Source organism: Amphiura filiformis, chromosome 2, assembly GCF_039555335.1.
Source record: "Amphiura filiformis chromosome 2, Afil_fr2py, whole genome shotgun sequence".
NCBI classification, from domain to species: domain Eukaryota; kingdom Metazoa; phylum Echinodermata; class Ophiuroidea; order Amphilepidida; family Amphiuridae; genus Amphiura; species Amphiura filiformis.
In genome coordinates this window covers 3,686,281-3,706,074 of record NC_092629.1, presented here as the reverse complement: position 1 = coordinate 3,706,074, position 19,794 = coordinate 3,686,281, and the positions used below count along the sequence as shown (strand labels likewise).

Below are 19,794 nucleotides of genomic sequence, written 5' to 3'. Positions count from 1 at the left end.
TTTGGTCCGATTATTTTTTCCGCCATGGTCAATGATGCTGCGTCCGAAGCCCCCCTGAAATGGAAATATGTTGATGACCTGACGTTTGGTGAAGTTGTAAATGCTAAGACAGGTGGTTGTTCACAACTGCAAAAAGATCTTGATGGTTTAGGTGAGTGGTGCAACAAAAATGACATGCTACCAAAACCTTCCAAATGTCATATTATGCACATCAGTTTTTTGAAAAGGAGCATTCCTTCAATCCTTTGACTCTCAATGGATCTGTTTTAGATGTCACTCAGAATATGAAACTTCTTGGTATCACCTTAGAAAGTGATTTTAGTTGGACTACTCAAGTCAATTCAATGATATCTCGCGCCTCTAGACGAATGTATATGCTATATGTTTTGAGACGCTTCAATGCTTCGTGGGATGATTTATCTTCAGTTTATCAAATGTACATTCGGCCTATCATGGAATATGCCAGCCCTTTATGGCATACTAGTATCTCCAGAGCACAGTCTGAGCAGATGGAGCTCGTCCAGAAGCGGGCGTGTCGTATCATCCTGGGCCAGAGCTACACATCTTATCGGGCTGCTTTGGAGAAACTAGGTTTGGTTTTCTTTATGTGAGAGGAGAGATCAGCTGTTGGTGCGATTTGGCCAAGGTTTGCAAGCGTCTGCTAAACATTCTCAAGTGCTGCCTAAATCCAAAGGTGATCGGCACAGTAGGAATCTTAGGTATGCCCAGCAGATTGATCCTCCTCGCTGTAAGCGAACCATGTACATGCAATCTACCATTCCTCAAGTTGTTCAGCGTCTTAATAATCTGTGATTTTTGCCTTTGAATGTTATGCTATTGTATGCATTTTGTTGTTGCTTTGTATGCTGTTTTTATACATGTTTTTAATTGTTACCCAGGCGTATCAGGTCTGTGACCTGCTTTCTGGATTGCTTTATACCTTAATAAATAAATAAATAAATAAATAAATAAAATGACCTCTCATTGTTAATTGTTGGTTATACATACCTAGACAAAATACAATGCTTTGTTATCCCCACTTGAACAGGATTTAGCCAAAGCAAACAAAGACAAGAACTATTTAAGGATTCTATAGAAATAGGTAGAAGCTTATTATCCTTTTCAGCAATAGTATTATTGATTGATTTAAACAGTGTTTGATGAGATACTTGTCGCACCAAATAGAGGTACCTATGAATACGACCGTCACGCACATTTTACACTGTAACTCAGGGTACAATTTGCCGACTTTACGGCTTATTCGTAGTGTCCAATCACATATTATCATTTTTAACAATTATTAATAAAACAAGTGCTGAAATAGCTAAGTGAACGTGAAATATAATCTGTCTGGTTCGCTTTCCGTATCGACGCATTCTCCGATTGTTTTATTCTTGGGTTTGCTCTGGTTCTTATTTCGTTTGGCTCATATTTGTAGTATTGGAGTTAAATGTTTCGTTTTTGTTGTTCTGTTTATATTTAGTTTCTTCTTGTATCATTAAATTGATCTGGAATTTGTTTGTTCTGTTTCACAATCTGTCAATCTATTACATATCTTTAAAACAACAGTGCTGAATTAATACCGAGAGTCTCGTTACCATTTTGTGTTTAATTCAGCGTTCGATTTTGACGTATTATGTCAATAAAAGAAATGCCTTTACTGGTTTAAATTCTTCTTCACGTTTTCAAAGTACTAAATGGACTGTCTCCGATCTATCTCACTGACTACATCGCTACCTACATTCCACCTAGGAGAGGCCTTCGCTCTGAGCTGGATATTACTCGCCTTGTCATCCCCAGGAGTAATAGAAAAATTGCTGATGGTTCATTTAGTGTGTCTGGTTCTACTATCTGGAACCAGTTACCGGTTACCTTACGGACTTCTCTCACAATTGAAACTTACAGAAAGGGTCTTAAAACATATATTTTCTAATGTCTTTTGCTGTTGTTATTTTTTGTATATGTTGTAAAGCGCAATGTTCATTTTATTTTGGTGTTGCGCTGTTATGTTATTGTTTTGTTATGCTGGATATTATCAATGTCACAAAAGGAAAATAGAGTCAATTTTGTACACTTAGCTGGTTTCTGCGTGCTCGGGTGTATCGAGGTGGAAACTGTGCGTAGATGCATTTATAAGATAATCGTTTTTGGAGTCAAACCTTTTCATATGTCGTCGAGTCAAAGTGTTCCCTTCATCCAATCAGAATTTTTTTTATATCGAATGAAAGCTAACACTTCCCCCTAAAACACTTTTTTTCATTGGGTCAACAGATAACGCAATTTAATGTTTATAGCAAGGCGAGGTAAATCTGTTGAAAAAGACCTATCCCAGCACAATTTTTGACCCAAAGGCCAGTGTAATGGGAGAGAACATGGAACTTCTCGAGCATCATTATTTCTGAATTGTATGTCAATTATTGGAAAGGAAATGAGTCAAGGAATCCCATGGTGACGTCAGATTTGTTAAAAAATCTCAAGTTTTTGAAAAAAATCACAAAAATTCACTTTTTTACCCCAATTTTTTGTGACAACTTATAAAAAAATCCGTTCGGAGTAAAAAAAATCAGTTACCTTTTCATACGCGCAGAGTTGCGCCGCGTCACGCGACTCGAATCGCGTGCGTAATCACAATATTTCGCATTCGTGCATTTCTGACTCATTACTTCCCGCCAATTTACTAAGCTGTCTGGATCCATGTGACTTTTTAGAGTTGAAAAGAGTGAAATAAATTAAACAAAAATACGAGTAAATATTAGCAAGTTGTATTTTATCAGTTTCAAGTGAAAGAATACATCTTAGTGTTGATAAATATCAAGAAATCTCAAATTCGGGCGTGGACGAATGTGTCTTCCATTTCTCTGGCCTTAAAAAGTCAAAACCTCAAGTGTTCCTTGCAATATTTTTCAGATTTTATGTCATTAAATGAAAGAGCACACCTATGTTGTCCATATACTAACCTCATTTTAATGAGCAATGGCCAATTCTCTTAAATTGCAAATCTTGTGCAAAAAGTTACTATTTTCGCATGTTTTGTCATACGGTTGTAAATTCAATGAACTATGACTTTGCTAAAGTGCGCTTACAAATTGATATTTAAATTTTTGCGCACATTAACAAAGTTGGCGACAACATTAGATTCACCCAAGAAGGTCTGACGGACAAAACTTCCATTTGTGGATTGCTTGATTACTATCAAACAACATCACACTCTCTCAGTATCAGTATTTCGAAAACCAACACGTCAGTACTCATCAATATTGGCAGTTCAGCTCTAATCATTGGTCCAGAAACTTGGTGTGGTCAACACACTTTACCACAGGGCTGATGCCATCATCACAAAATAGACTCTGAAACGATCTCTGAGCACCAAGACCTACGCCACGCCTTGAAAACGTGTTGAATGGGAATTTGACAAAGCCCTTAATCGTGGTGACAAAGACGCTAAACCAGTTAACAAGGACACCACTTCTTATGGTTCCGGTACCAAGACTTATATCACCATTCTCTATCATGGGGATGTCTTAGAGAAATTAAAGAGGATTTACCGCGATCACGGCATCACCACACACTTTAAACCAACCAATACCCTGCGACAGTTGCTAGTGCACCCAAAAGGACAAGCAGCCTAAGGGCCGCATAAGTGGTGTAGTTTACGGTGTCAAGTGCGCTGAAAATCAGGAGCGCCAAGGATCTTACATTGGCGAAATCAGCCAACCCCTGCAGAGTCGCATGTCTCAACATAGACGCGCCAGATCAAGTGGCAACGATTCGGCTGTCTACAAACATCTTGAGGGTGTTCACAGTTTTGACATTGGCGACGTTGTCATCTTGGACCGTGAACCCCGTTGGTTTGAACGGGGAATCAAAGAAACAGTGCGGGTAAAAGCCATACAACTTTCCATCAACACAGAGGAGGCTTAAAGGCATTCCTACAATACACTATGATTGGGAAATTTGATCAATATAGCCTAATTTCAAAGGCAAAATCTAAATTTACCACACACACAAAATGGTGATTTGAAAATTGCAGCCAATAAGTTAATAGTCGAGACTTATCAAATTAAATTTGATTTTCTTATAGGTAACATTCATACAGGCTGAGTCAAAAAGAAGTAAACTCATGTTTGAGGGGCTATAACTCGAGATCTGTAATGAATCTGCTAAAATGAAAACACCACTGGAAAGAGCAAATTCTACAAGTCTTTGAATACAACCACCCATTTTTGTAGCTACACACGGTTTCACTTCCCAAGTAGGGGCCTACCTATATTGATTGGTAAGGCACGATATTAAAATGCAAATAAAGTTCTGTGGCAGGTGTGGTTTCGATCAATAATTCCTACATGTTAAAAGGCTCTTTTCAATGTGACTACAATGTGACTACATTGCCCTACATTATAATAAAACCGGCCAAATGACAACATGGCACCACAATTTACAGCACGGGAGCGCACGTTTCTGTCGACGCAGTATCATGAAACTAAAGAGTCCCAATGAAGTTCAGCGTCTTTTTCGTCTCCAATTTCCTACAGCTAACCGGGTTTCATGTAAGGGAGCAGTATATAAGAATTTGAACAAGCTCCATGTGCATGGGACACTAAGGAACAGACAGCCGGAAGCTTCAGGCAGACCACGAACTGCTAGATCACAAGTGAACATTGCTAGAGTTAGACATGCGTTACAGCAAGACCAAAGATCAGCTCAATCCTTTACCCAACATTCCCAAATCAAGCTTCTGCCGGATCGTTCGTAAAGACTTGAATTGGTATCCCTGCAAACTATAGTACCGTCATGGACTTTGTTGAATATTAATTAAAAGCAAAAGTTGTCTTTTCAACAATAAATCCTGTTAGCACTTTGCTGATTCGTCGAAATTGAAATGGATGAAAATTAGCCGTGTGCAGCTACACAAATGGGTGGTTGTATTCAAATGAGTATAATCTTTAGTTTGCTGTGAGCAATTGCAACAATTCGGTTTTTTTTATTTAGACGTATAGACGTATTTTATTTTTAGCAGATTTCTTGCAGATCTCGAGTTACAGCCCTCAGACATGAGTTTACTTCTTTTTGACTCAGCCTGTATTGTCTCACTGCATTAATTTTATTCATAAGTCTTAATGTTTTGAATGGTAAATAAAAGGATGAAAATACCAGATATTTGCACACAATCCCAATGCAAGGTATGGTCAACTGTGCCACATGTGTACAATTTCAGACATACCAAGGTCAGAAAGCCCATTTGGGTTATGGGAATGTCTTTAAACATCCTCTGCCCTCAACAGGAGCAAGGGCGTTAGATTGAATCTGTCACATGGTTGGGATCGGGTCAGCAAGCAGCTTCCTCATCAATTGACCTCAGATAACCCTAAATCATCCACCCAGCTGAAGGCCAAAGGCTTTGGCCGCAACGTCGGTGATAACATGAGTTTTTCTAGTTGACATGATTTATTTAATCACAATTTACTACAGACTATCCATCAACAGTCAAAGTCCCCATGCTATATGTGAATTCTGTCACATTCAGGAAGTAGGGCCTATCAGTACAAAATATTGCTTTAAAAAAGGAGGGGGTCATCGACTATAAAAAAAAGAAAAAAACCGGATCATTGGGTATAACAAAATTATAAAAGGGGGTCATTGGGTATACATTTTGAAAAAGTGATCATCGGAAAGAAAATTCTCTTACTCTTTCTGGACAATCGCACCCATTCATATATTACATACTGTGCACACGTTGATCTATCGCAGTGTACCGTGGTCCTACCGACCGACCCTACTTGGCAATTCTGTCCCTCCGTAAAACAGGGGTTTTCGTCGTCGCATAAATGTGCCCTATAGAATATTATAAAAGAAGAAGATGACCATGTTGCCTCGAATTCGTAGAAACCAATTTGCACATCATCTGACTAACAGATCTAACTCGTTTGTTTTAACAGGATCTTTTGCTAACATTTCATTGCTATTCAGTATAAACATTATGATTCCAGATTTGTGATACAAAGCTTTTGGTTGTTTCAGATAATATGGACGCATTGACGGAAAAGTTATCAAGCAGCCGGTCAGGAAGAAAACGAGGTAATGCTATATAATAAGCTATCATATTAAAGGGGGTAACCCTATTGGTTTTGGATATGGATTGTCTTTAAAATTACATAATAATATCAAATATCGCCCCTTTATGCTGCTTTGTGAAAAACGAGAGCATTTTCAGCGTAAATGTGAATAAATAGCCAAATTTGCAATCCAATACCTTGGTATACGTGAATTGCATTCTGGGCAGGCAAGCAACAACAATAATTCCCGCTCGTATGACGAATGCTGACATGCTGTACAATGCCCAGCCCGTATTGAACGGAAAATATTTGGGTTTTTTTCGTACCGTTTCAGAAAAAAAGGAAACAAAATATATTTCCCCTTGCAATATGTACATTTCAAATGAATATAAAAAGGTTTGGGTTAAAAATAGAGAGGAAAAAATCTTCCGATACCGGATTTTGAACCGGGTACCTCACGGTTGAAACCTGATGCGCTAACTAATTGAGCTATTCGGCCCACTACGAGCGACGTGGAAGTTTTATAAATATATACGGCGCACCGTCTCCTCAGCAGTTAGTGTGGTTCGCTTTTTCACAGAATGTGTATGACGCGAAACCAAAGTAGCTGTTGAGGAAACCCATGATTCGCAATTCATTCCCTACCCAGAAATCCGAAGTAAGTTTTAGTATTTACAAACTGGTAGCCTGTAAAAGCCGCTGTGTTTCATGATTTCTCCGAAAATACATCGACTTGGAGCGTCAAATTTCAGGATAGTAATGAGAAAAATAGTATCTATCATGTGATACCAAAACCTCATCAACAATGAAAAAAATCGGGGGGATCGGGGGTTACGGACCTTTAAATGGTTTGCCCTTTTTTTCTGCCACACACTGAACCTTAACGCGGCTGTGTACTCTAGACGTTGTTTCTTTCGCGAAATTGAGCTTTTTCGATATGTATGTGCTCTGCACTGTTTTATGGATTTTCTTTCACTATTTCACTCGTGTTCGCTATTTAAAAGGAAAGAAAGTCTTTGTTGTACCAGCGGGGTACACGCGCGCAACAACGCACCGAGTTTCGTAGTCGCGCAATTTGTTAACACACATATACGCTACACATACGCGATACTTATCTGCATGCGCGGCGCATCCTATAGAAGCACCAGGGAAGCATTGATTTTACAAAAACCTAGTGGTCAAAAATGGCTCCGTTTTAGTTGGTAAAATGTGAGTTTTTTCAAGTTTTTTCCCTCGATTTAAATATCAATATCCAAATGCACAGAAGCTTTACGATGCAAAACGGCAACATATGATACACACAGCAGCTATTGTATGTGATAGTTTTAGTCAGCTAAGGGCCGTACACCGATGATGTGTATTTTGCCAAATTGTCGCCCCCAGCCAGAGGTCAAAGGTCAAGAGCCACAGCGGCCCAAATGTAATCATATATACGGAGAATACTGTTTCTCAACCACTAAAATAGCATTATACATTCACAAACTTATAGGCCCATACATGTAGGTCATCTAGTATGGGCCCCACGGCGCAAGGGGCTTGAGGCTGACAAGGCTAGCTCTAAAACTACAAAGGACCCATGGCCCATTATGTGGACTGGAACACTTAAAGGCCTTCCCCCTACATATGACTTTTGCCAATTTTGGTCCTATATCCAAGGTCAAGGACACCCAGGGTGGGCCCAATTGTCAAAATAAAGCTCCACTGATATCACATCACAAAGTATTTTTACATGGTACATAATAAGCTCCAAAGGTCAAATATTATGGGCCCATGACCCTATGTTTTAACATTTATGGCCTGTGCCCCAGTAATTTAAAAGTAATTTAAAGCAAATATAGCAGCTACTTTGTTCTGAGTTGGTACAACCACAACACTTGAGCAATACATATTTACATAGGTACATGAGCCATAATATCTGGCCCAATTGTTATAACAAAGGGTTAGCCGCTTCTTAACAAATAAAACGGCTTCAGGACACTGCATTGGTATATGATAATACATTGACCCACATTATGTTGAAAAGTAAGGGCTGTCTATATTCATGCTGGTATGCTTTTAAATGAAATGGCCGAAATCCATCAGCTTCAAGGGGCCTCCGCCCCTGGACTCCACCAGAGGCTCTAAGACGGCCCCTGGACCCTATCCTTATATACGGCTTCGCACCACGGCGTTAACGCGAAGCGTGCATTGGAACCAGTGGCGTGCCTGAAGGGGGGGGGTCGAGGATTTCCTCTGACAACTCAAAGAAAGCAAAATTGTTTGATTGGCGTAACCCGACCGACCCTAAAATTAGGCCCGACCCTAAACTTTTTTTTTTTTCGCAAAAAATAAAAAATAAAAAAATATAATAAATTGATAAAAAAAAAAAGTTCCAAGATCTTTATCAAACGTAAAAAAAAAATCCCGACCTACCTACCCTTATTTAATTTTTATGTTACGCCAATCAAACAATTTTTAGGCCTTATTACTGTTTAAATACCTTCACATTCGGTAAACACCTGGATTTGGGTGTAAAATAATGTGAGATTGCAAAATGAAAACAATGTGTAGGTCTATCAATACTTTATAACATATAATATATATTGTGGTGTTTTACGGGTGGCCGGAATTACCAAGTAGGGTCGGTCTGGAAGAGTCTGAATCACCCGAACAATCTCTGACAGCGTGAACAATCAAAGAAAAATCGTAAACTTGTTTAACGCGGCTGTGTACACAAGACGTTGTTTCTTTCGCAAAATTGAGCTTTTTTGATAGTTCAGTTCAGTTCAGTTCAGTTTTATTTTCATCTCAACACACATACATATAAATAACATGATATAAAAAAAACATTTTGTAATAAATTAGTAACAATGCAATGCCAAATAATTTATAATTGAGATACCAATATTAATATTACAAAATAATATTTTAACAATGTGGTATGAGAGATGTGGATGCCACAGAAACGCAAAGCGTGTAAAGTTGTGGCACCCATTTGAAAGTTACAGACAAGTCTATAGCTTAAATACAATATTCGATATTTATAAGGTTACAAATTCTATGAATGCCATAGACAGACAACATAAAGTCCGAAAAATCAATGAAGCATAAAATGCGAACTAAAGCAGCGCATGTAAATCCATCATGCAGGAGAAAGCACTTTAAACATCATCATGTAAATATCCATTGATGAGGTTTTGTTTGAATGTTTTTTAAATACTGTAGGAGACGGGATGAGTTTAAGGGATTGGTCAAGATCATTCCAGAGGAGAGCACCATGTGTTTTGATGGTGTTGCTAGCAAAAACCGTATTAAATAATTGGATGTGAAAGTCTTTAGAATGTCTGGTATCGTGTGTATGGATGTCGTCATTAGTAGTAAAGAAGTTGTCGTAGAGGTCATTTGGTAGCATTTTGTAATGAAATTTATGCATAAAAATGCTGTTTGAAATTTGAAAATGTCATGGATCTTAAGGGCATTTAATTGGTGGAAAAGTGGGTCAGTGTGGGCGAGCCACAAAGAATTTGTGCACGTCCTAACAACTCGTTTTTGTAGGAGAAAAAGAATCCAGATTGGCGTTGTTTTTATCTGCCCAGACAATTGCACAGTAAGTTAAATAGGGAAGCACAAGTGTATTATATAAGGTTTGCAAAGAGGCCTCCGGTAGAAAAGGGCGGACTTTACGTATAATACCATTATATTTTGACACAATTTTAGTGATGTGTGTAGTGTGTGATTTCCAGCTGAGGTTATCATCAATAAGTAGGCCTAGAAATTTGGTAGTATGAACCAGATTTAATTCTGTATTATCTATTAGTACTTTTATATTGATTTCAGATTTATTATTGTATTTATTTTTAAAAAGCATATAATTAGTTTTTTTTTTTTTAGTGAAAGTTTATTTAATTTAAACCAATTTGATATTAAAATAAGCTCAGCATTAATGATTGATTCGAGGTGATGGTGATCTTCATGCGAGAAAAGTATGTTGGTATCATCTGCGAAAAGGATAAAATGTGGGATTTTGGAACACAGGGAAGGTCATTAATATATAATAAGAAGAGGAGGGACCAAGAATTGACCCCTGTGGAACTCCGCAGGTGATATTCGTGAGAGGAGAAACTGCTTCATTAAATACCACACATTGTTTCCTATCACTGAGATAATTTCGAATCCATGTATTGGCCAGACCTCTGATACCATAATTATTATTATTATTATTATTATTAATTCTTTCTTTATTGAGGGTAATACTGCTTCAGTGACAAGCACTGCTTTTCAAGCAGGCCCTCAAATGATCGAGTTTGTTCAAGAGGATGTTGTGGTTTAAGGTATCAAATGCCTTACTGAGGTCAAGAAAAATGCCTGCAACATGATGCTTTTTATCAAGGTTTTCTGCAATTTTGCAATAAAGCTCATTAATGGCCATATATGTGGATCTTTGTGGCCGGAAACCAAACTGATGAGGACTTAGAATATCATGAAGTGAAATAAAATTTAAAATATGATTATAAATAACTTTTTCAAGAAGTTTTGATATTGAAGGTAGAATTGATATAGGCCTATAATTAGAGAAATTGTGACAATCGTCTGCTTTAAAAATGGGTGTGACTTTAGCAATTTTTAGTTTTGAGGGTACAATACCGGATGATAAAGATGAATTGAAGATGTGGGTGAGAGGAATACTTATTTCGAAGATGATTGATTTTAGAAGATTGGAGCTTATTCCGTCTGCACCAGAGCTATAGGTGTTGTTAATTTTGGAAGAGAGCTTGATAATTTCCTCAATTGATGTTGGAGAAAGGAAGAGGCTTTTGTTGTTTGAAAAGTCATTGAAGGTTGACGGGGAATTATTATCGGGTTCCGGAATTTTTCTGCCAATAATGGTCCAATATTTGTGAAAAAATCATTAAATTTCAATGCAATGTCTTTATTATTAGTGACTTTATGACCGTTAACGGTATCAGTAAAGAAATCAGGAAATTTCGTTTTTTTATTCCTACCTAAGAGTTTATTTAGAGTTTGCCACATTTTTTTCATGTTATGACTGTGAAATTCAATTTCGGATGTGATATGCAGTTTCTTTGAGGTACGAAGCAGTGAGTTTAAGTAGTTTCTATATTTATTATATTTCAGTTTATTCTCCACAGTGGGTTTAGAGATATATTTTTTATAGAGTCTGTCTTTATTTGATCTGATATTTGTTACTTTGTTATGTTTTTTATAAATACAAGGAAAGAAAATCCAGATTTATAAACTCCAACTGCGCTATTTTGTGGATTTTATTTCACTATTTCATTCGTGTTTGCAATTTTAAAAGAGAGAAAATCTTTGTTGGATCAGCGGGGTACACGCGCGCAACAACGCATCGCGCTGCGTATCGCGCAATTTGTTAACGCACAGATACGCTACGCATACGCGACGCTAATCTGCATGCGTGGCGCATCCTTTGGAAACACTAATTCCAAGTGGTCAAATGGCTCCGTTTTAGCTGATAAAATGTGGGTTTTTTCAAGTTCTTTCCCTCGATTTGAATATCAAGTTATGAATGGATTTCGCTCAAACTTCTCGAGGGGCTGTGGATTTACCCGATGTTTACGTAATATAAGGTAAATAAACGAAAACTGCCGCATTCTCCTGTGAGATTCGATGAAAGGGCAAAATGTGACCACTTTAAACTTCAACGGCCATTATTTCAATGTTCATTTTCTCGGTAAAATGACGATTTAGGTACACGATAACTCAATAAAATACAGCATCTATAGGTAAGCAAGTATGATCATCGTAAAAAGCATGATCGACTCAAGAAACGGTTTCTCATTTTTTATATTTTGGTCTATTTCCGATTTTAGGCTTCATTTTGTGCAAATCGGCGTTTGTTAATTTTAAAAAGTTCAATTTGATGCCTTATATGGTCAATATCTCAAAAACTAAGGCCAATATCAAAAAAAATATATAAAAAAAAACGTTTTTGGAATGGAGCCTCAAGATTGAGCTAAAACAAAATAAAATATTTTGGAAAGAGTGTTTTTTTGTGATTTTCTTCATAATTGTTGTTTTTACCCCAAATCTGTATTTATATTAAGATTTATTGATGTCTTGCCTTTATAAAAATGTATACTTTTATATGTCTTGCGCGAATAATTACAAAGTTATTGCACTTTTACTACATGCATGTCTGAGAGTACACAGCCTCCTTAAATCAATATTAGCGAAAGAATAAGATGACCATGTTGCCTTAAATTCGTAGAAAACATTTTGCGCATCATCTAACTAACAGATCTAACTCGTTTGTTTTAACAGGATCTTTTGCTAACATTTCATTGCTATTCAGTATAAACATTATGATTCCAGATTTGTGATGCAAAGCTTTTGGTCGTTTCAGATCATATGGAAGCATTCACGGAAATGCCATCAAGCAGCCGGTCAGGAAGAAAACGAGGTAATGCTAATAAGCTACATATGGTTTGTCCTTTTTTCTGCCACACGCTGAACCGTAAAGACAATAGAAAAAGTTTCTTGTTCTTTAATTCCGTATTCAAAGCTTAATTATTTTACGATGCAAAACGGCAACATATAATAACATGCAGCAGCTATTATAGGTGTTAGTTTTGGTCAGCTAAGGGCCCTACACCGAAGATGTGCATTTTGCCAATTGTCGCCCTAGCCAGATGTCAAAGGTCAAGGGTCACAGAAGCCCAAATGTAATCATATATGGTCGAATCCAACCAAAAGTGTACACGGCATGTTCAGGGCCATAACTTAAAAGTATTAATCAATTGGCATTCGTTTTTGTATTGTGTTTATTCGCCTTGATCATACGCTTCGCGCCATATATAATAAGACCCCTTCTGTGAAAAAACTTAGACACAGAGAACCCAAAACATGCTATTTTTACACATTTTTTCAAAATATTTCTTAAAGTATTTTTAAAACATCTAAATCAGTTATGAAAAGAAGTCATTGGATTGAATCTAAATTGATTTCCTGAAAGGTGTGTATTCAAAGATTGCCTGTTCAATTTTTCACATATTTGTACATAATTATGAATTTTTTGTGATAATTTTTTGAGTGGTATTTTTTTACATTACCTACGAATACAATTTTTCATAGCACTCGATATATCTTTAAAAAATGGAAATCACTAATAAATGCGCAATTGATACAAGCTTTGATATGTCCAATACTGAAATGCATTGCATTCGGACATCTTTATTATTGTGTTTAGCTGCCAGAAATTCTAAATGGCACAAAGGTAGGTTTGGTAAAAATATGCATTACCTCCGAATACATGTTAAAAGCTGTGCCATTTCCACAAAGTGAGAGAATAGTAAACAATAGTTAAGCAATAGGTGCAGGGTAATACACTCTTTATTTCTACCAAGTTTCAATAACCTGCGTTTAAATATTTCTGAGATGTCAACAATAAAAGCAAGTATTCGTAGGTAAATTTCGGTAACCGAATGTTACCTACGAATACACTTTGACATCATGACAGTATTGTGAAACACTGCCATTCATGCCAATGCCCATATTGGTACATAACGAAGGCCTTTATGTTTGCTATCAAATCATATGTCAATGAAAGTTGTGAATTCTCATACATGCCCACCATGCAAAACTGAATACGGCTTAATTGGTGAAAAATATGTACTGAAATAGACGACGGTCTGGTCATTTGAAAGAAAAATCAGATTCAAAGAAGATTAGAAGGGATAAATACTTGGATTTGTCAACTGTCATGTGTGCTTCATTTTAAATGTTTACCGACCTTCTGGTTTCTGAGTAATTTGTGTCCAAATTGATTTATTCGAAGGTAACTTTTGACGTTTTCGCTAAGGTTACCTACGAATACCATGGAAAAACGACTGTTCTCATTGTCTCATGATCTAGACAACACATTGATGGACCCTGGTATAAAGCTAATTGTAGTTGCCCTCAAACGAAAGGCCACAAGGCGTAACTGACTCCAAGATGGACTTCACAAGTCTGCAATAACGGTTTTAAGCGATTTGTGTGCAATTAAGCAAATTAAAGTCACTTTAGTGCCTTTGTTTCTTACTTCAATCCTCTTTCAACCGCTGTGAACCGGCATTATTAATACATGATAGGGTCTAAAGTATCAATAAACGCACATAAAGAAAATAATACATTCAAAGTGCTTTATAAAATGACGTTTTGATTGCGATATCCACCAAAAGTCTAATTCTTACCTACAAATACTGAAATGTTACTTACGAATACAGCATAATACATGACATGTGTAATGAAGTGTCCCTGCCAATGAAAATTAATTGTCAAAAACTTTAAGCGGTACCCCAGGACACTATTATTACCCATATACGGATTCGTTCAACAATTATTTATTATGTAAAATTGCTGATTTACTACTTGTATATCAAAATGAAGTGGTCAAAATCTTGCTAAAAGCATCAAAAATTTTTGATCTAAGGTAAAAGCATTTATTCATTTGGACATACCATCTGAAAGAGATCTAAAAACTACCATTTTATTAATTCATTACCATAATAGCAAAATTTAAACCTATAAACTCAATACAGATATTGTTAAATCGCTCATGTTACCTACGAATACCCGGGTTTCTTCACCTTTTCATTGTATAAAGCGTTAGGTGTATGCGTATAATTCCTAATATTCTTGAAAAACATATATCATACTTGTTCTTATACAATGTGTAAATTGATTCATACTCACTTGATAGATAAAATACAGAAACTGACCTAAACTTCATTTTCAAAAATAAACTAGCATAAATTGACTAAGATCATATTGATCTCGTTATAAAAATAAAAATAAATATTTTCTGGTCGAGTTAGCATTTTCCTGACACCCTGTGGTCTACATTACACGAAAAAAGCGTTAATGGGAATATTCCATTTGTTTTAGGTTGATTAGTATTGCGATAGTGAAAGCATCCTAGTGGTATTCGTAGGTAACATTGGGTTTTGATATCACATTTACTATCACACGTCCTGGATTTATTTTTCAAGATTAGTAATGGCACTTTTGGTTCCTATAAGGCCAATATGTCATCAATCAATGGGCAAAAGGAAAAAATTGTGGAGACATTTTTATTTCGGAATTTTATTTTTGGCCCGTGGACACTTTTGGTTGGATTCGACCATATACGGAGGATACTGTTTCTTAACCTATAAAATAGCATTATCATTCACAAATAGGCCCATACATGTAGGTCATCTAGTATGGGCCCCACGGAGCAAACAAGGCTTGCGCTGACAAGGCTAGCTCTAAAACTCTAAAACTACAAAATCCGTTTGCCCGGATTTGCAAGGTTCAATTTTCAAAACAAAGGGCCGACCGTTTCTAATTAACTAGCTCCACGGATATAACTGAGTATTTTTTTCTTTACATGGTTCATAATAGAGAGATTGCGACGTTCCATACGCAGCACGTAGCCCGTACGTTTTAACGTACGTTTTTACGTACGTTAATACGGTGTTAAATATTGCTAGTCTCGGTTCCAAACTGGATTGTGCTCATTCGTCACGACGGAGAACAAGGCGCCTGGAATAAAGACTGTAGTATTCACTATGCCCTCAATTGACCTATATCAGATTTTATCTAGGTCAATAGAGGGCATAGTGATTTTTTTGTGCTCCCCAAATAGTATAGTTGCCCAAAAACATATATTTTGGTAGATTTAGGATCACTACATCCATATATCATGACTTTACTTTCAAAAATGAGACTTTTTCGTCATGACAATTGGGCGCGCTGCATGAACTTCGACATGAGGCAAAATCAGCATATTTCAACGTGGCACGTAAGTTTTAATGCTACGTTGGAGTCCAATATGTGAAATCACAATGTCATTTTTTATACGCCAAGTATCACACACATTTCAATGGACAATCTCTGCGTATGAACATCGCGTATAATATTTAGTCAATTTTTAACACATCGCTGTACCTTTATTACAAAGATTTGTTACAAACAAAAAGGATCATTATAATAATTACACTTTCCTTCGTATGTTCATTATCCTTTACTGTCTTTAAAATATTGTGAAATGGACAAATTTTGTGCATTTTCAACGATGTATCTACGTTTATTTCGCACGTGGAAAATGTTCAAAACTGGCTAAATACGTGACCTCGCTTCGATACAGGGAGTGGTTTTGAATAGATCAACGTACGTCCGATACCTACGTTTGGAAATTGCAATCTCTCTAATAAGCTCCAAAGGTTAAATATTATTAGCAACGTTTGCATAGTATTTTTTGTGGGACATGAGAGCACTTTAGACACATCATTTTTGAAATTCGCGATATAATACAAATTTTATTGTAAATTATTAAAATTGATATTTTCACAGTTAACAGTCCTCGAAGTAAATTTTATCAATCTAATGATATGTACTTAAAATGTATGTAGCTGGAAGGAAAAGCCGTCCATCATTTGAAAATTTTGACCTTTCACATCCCCCAAGACACAAAAATGTTAGTCTTTTTGGGCAAAAATGTAATCTTTAATACGAAAGGTCAACATTTTCATATCATGGACGGCTTTTCCTCCCAGCTAAATACGCTTTAAGTACATATCATTAGATTTGTAAAGTTTACTTTCATGACTGTTAAATATCAAAAATATGAAGAATATCAATTTTTAATATTTGCCATAAAATTTGTATTATATCGCGAAAGTCAAAATTATCAAAATTATTTAATATCAGGACATTCCTCGTATTCAAAATGCAATATGGTGTGGCTGATGTGCTCTCAGGTCCCAAACATATATTGTGCAAACGTTGCTATCCGATTCCTTAAGTCTGGACAAACTATTTTCACCACACAATACAAACATAATAATATAAGAAAACGTTGGTGGGAGACCAAAAAGAGTAACACTCGAAATGTATGGTCACCAAGACTACAAATAAGGGACAGGACAGTGCAAGTGCCAAACAGGACCAGGCAGGACATTTGCGACTAAACACTAAAGTGAAAGCAGTGATGATGGCATCAGCTTTAGCAAAATACTAATTAAAAGTTACTATAACTAGTTACAAGTAAACAAAATTAGTTTCTGGATCCCAGCAAACACAAAAGTATTCTTAAATGGTTTTTCAAAACGTTTTAATAACATTTAAATGTCGGGCTATATAAAGATCATGAATACATTTTAAAAATGTTATTATAGAATATTTTGGGCAAACTTGTTAAAAACAGTTAAATAACGTTATGTTGGTATGTTTTGTATCACGTTTTCAAAAATGTTTAATGAATGTTATTAAAACGTTTTATACCCTTTATATAACCAAACATTTAAACCCTTGATATGACAATATATATGACTTATATATTCTTTTAAATACATAAACTCATGTTTAATTGTATTTCAAACCAGAGGACTGGGTCTTCTAATAATATTTCTTGCTAAATCAGTGTTGAAAACCACAGGCCACATCAAGCGCAACATTGCTTTCCAATTGATCTTTGCGGTAAATCCCATAAACCTTTCCGGGTAAACCTGAGATGTCACATCGTTTAGCGAACATCGTTACAGTTCATTTCAAAACCTTGAATTACGCAGTAACGATGTCCGATTCGGCGTGATGACATCACAGGTCTAACAGCATAGGCATATGGGATTTACCGAAAAGATCAATTGAATTTCTTTCTTTATGTTTCTTACACCTCTTATGTTTAGGTATGGAGCAAGTGTCTGATTTAGACATCAAAGTTGTAGTGGGGAAAGCTAACCTTACATCAGACAATCTCACGGAGCTATTTACAGAACTTGAAATCCCTTCACCTGAAGTTGAATCAGCCAAATTTGGGGCTTGCACCTCTGACGTCAAACTCCAATCAATTACGGTTTTACGATTCTGGCGACAGACAAATGGGCGAAAGGCTACGAGACGGAAGATACTTGATGCTCTTCGTGAATGTGGCTTTCGTGACGCAAAAGAAATACTAGAAGAAAAATGGAACCTTTAGTTTTGAGTTACATAGTTGAAACCTGTGGGATTTTTATATGGGTTTTAACTTTCTGTAGCGTGCCAACTGTACTTCTGTCCTGTCGTGAGGAGGGTTTAAAATTCACTTTTGAACTTCCACGTAATGGAAGCCACATCAAAAATGAGCGGTTTTATACTTTGATCAGCTCGTAATCGGCGGGCCTTATAACATCGCGGATTGATATCAATATATTTCATTTCGAGAATTGGCTTGTGACATCTAGCCAGAAGTACCACAACATATTAATTCAAGCCCTATACCTTGACTACTTTATTTAACATGCACAATATTGACCAGACAGGTCAACTAAACGTCTAGATCACTCTAAACTTGGGCCTACTTTTCGGCGTAGTGGTAAAAGCCTAACAATTCCCGCCGATAACGAGCTGATCAAAGTATAGGTTGTTTTTCGTATGTTGTGACAATCAAGCACAACGACTTGTACTATTTCAGGTTATCTATTCTGATATTTAGAGAACACATTTTCTAATATATTTTATAACCAATTATCATCAAAATTAACATAACAAATTAAATTTATGAGCAAATTCATAGCCTGTACTCGAAATTTTCATTGCTTAGACTTGTGCAAAGTCCAGAGCCGGATTTACCTTTTTTGGGGCTTGGGCCAGGTCAGATTTTGAAGGCCCCAAAACTCACCGTGAGGAAGGCATGTGCATTCAAGTGGCCAAGTTTTGGTTTAGAGGGTGACGAGCATAATTGTTACGGTTTTACTAGGACGTTTGCGTGCGAAAAGTTCCAATTTCAGGCCCAAGATGAAGGTGAATTTTGCTATACAGTCGGCTAGTGCGCGCGAATCTCAAAAAATGTTTGCAATATTACCATATTTTTATTCAAAACATGGTTTGAGGGCTGAATAGGAACGTACACAGGGCAATTTTTGGGGCCCCCAAATGTTGGGACCCTTGACTCGGGCCCATCTGGCCCAATGCTAAGTCCGTCCGGCCCTGGGAAATCTTTGAATTTTGTGACTGCAATAAGAAATCATGCAAAATTGCATGATTTTGGTACATTTTCCCTCAAATCGCAAAACCATTAAAATGTATTGCCAGTTAGAACTAAGTAAAGGATTAAGATTGATGTTGAAGATTTTATTCTTATGAACGTGGATGAGGGAAAGGTAACTGGTGCCATATTTCTTGATCTGAAGAAAGCACTGTCAATCACAGTCTTCTTCTTAATAAGCTCAAGAAATTTGGCATCAGGGACATTAAAACCAATAAAATTGGAATTCCACAAGCGTCTATATTAGGGCCTTTATTATTTATTATTTTTGTAAATGATCTGCCTGATAGTGTTATATGTAAAACAGTAATGTATGCTGATGATACTTCATTGCTTGTTAGCTCATCAGATCCTTTGTGTCTTCAAAACAGTCTCAATTTTAACATGTGTAAAGAACCACCTCACTTTGAATATCAGCAAAACTAAATTGATGATTCTTGGCACCCCTCAAAATCTTAATAAGTACCAAAATATTTCTTTAATTTATGAGGGTGAGACTATTGAGAGAGTTGACAACTTCAAATATCTTGGAATTATATTTGATAGTCACATGACTTGGTCACATCATATTGATTTAATTGCTTCCAATGTCTCTAAACGTTGTGGTGTTATACGTCGTGTTAAATATTATCTTCCAAATTATATTCTCAAAAAACTTGCTGATTCTCTAGTCATGCCACATTTTGATTTCTGCAGTCATGTTTGGTCCAACTGCTCACTTGCTCTGTCAAGCAA

At 36.5% G+C, this 19,794-nt stretch overlaps 1 protein-coding gene across 1 annotated transcript in view; it reads left to right on the top strand.

Moving 5' to 3' along the window:
* Positions 1-19,126, top strand: part of LOC140145758 (uncharacterized) — a 40,386-nt gene extending 21,260 nt beyond the window's left edge. The window contains exons 5-7 of the mRNA XM_072167437.1: positions 6,019-6,075; positions 12,418-12,474; positions 17,723-19,126. Of these exons, the coding sequence (XP_072023538.1) occupies positions 6,019-6,075; positions 12,418-12,474; positions 17,723-18,012 (404 nt within the window). The 3' untranslated portion in view covers positions 18,013-19,126. The remainder of the gene's footprint in view (positions 1-6,018; positions 6,076-12,417; positions 12,475-17,722) is intronic.
* Positions 19,127-19,794: the final 668 nt, after the last annotated feature.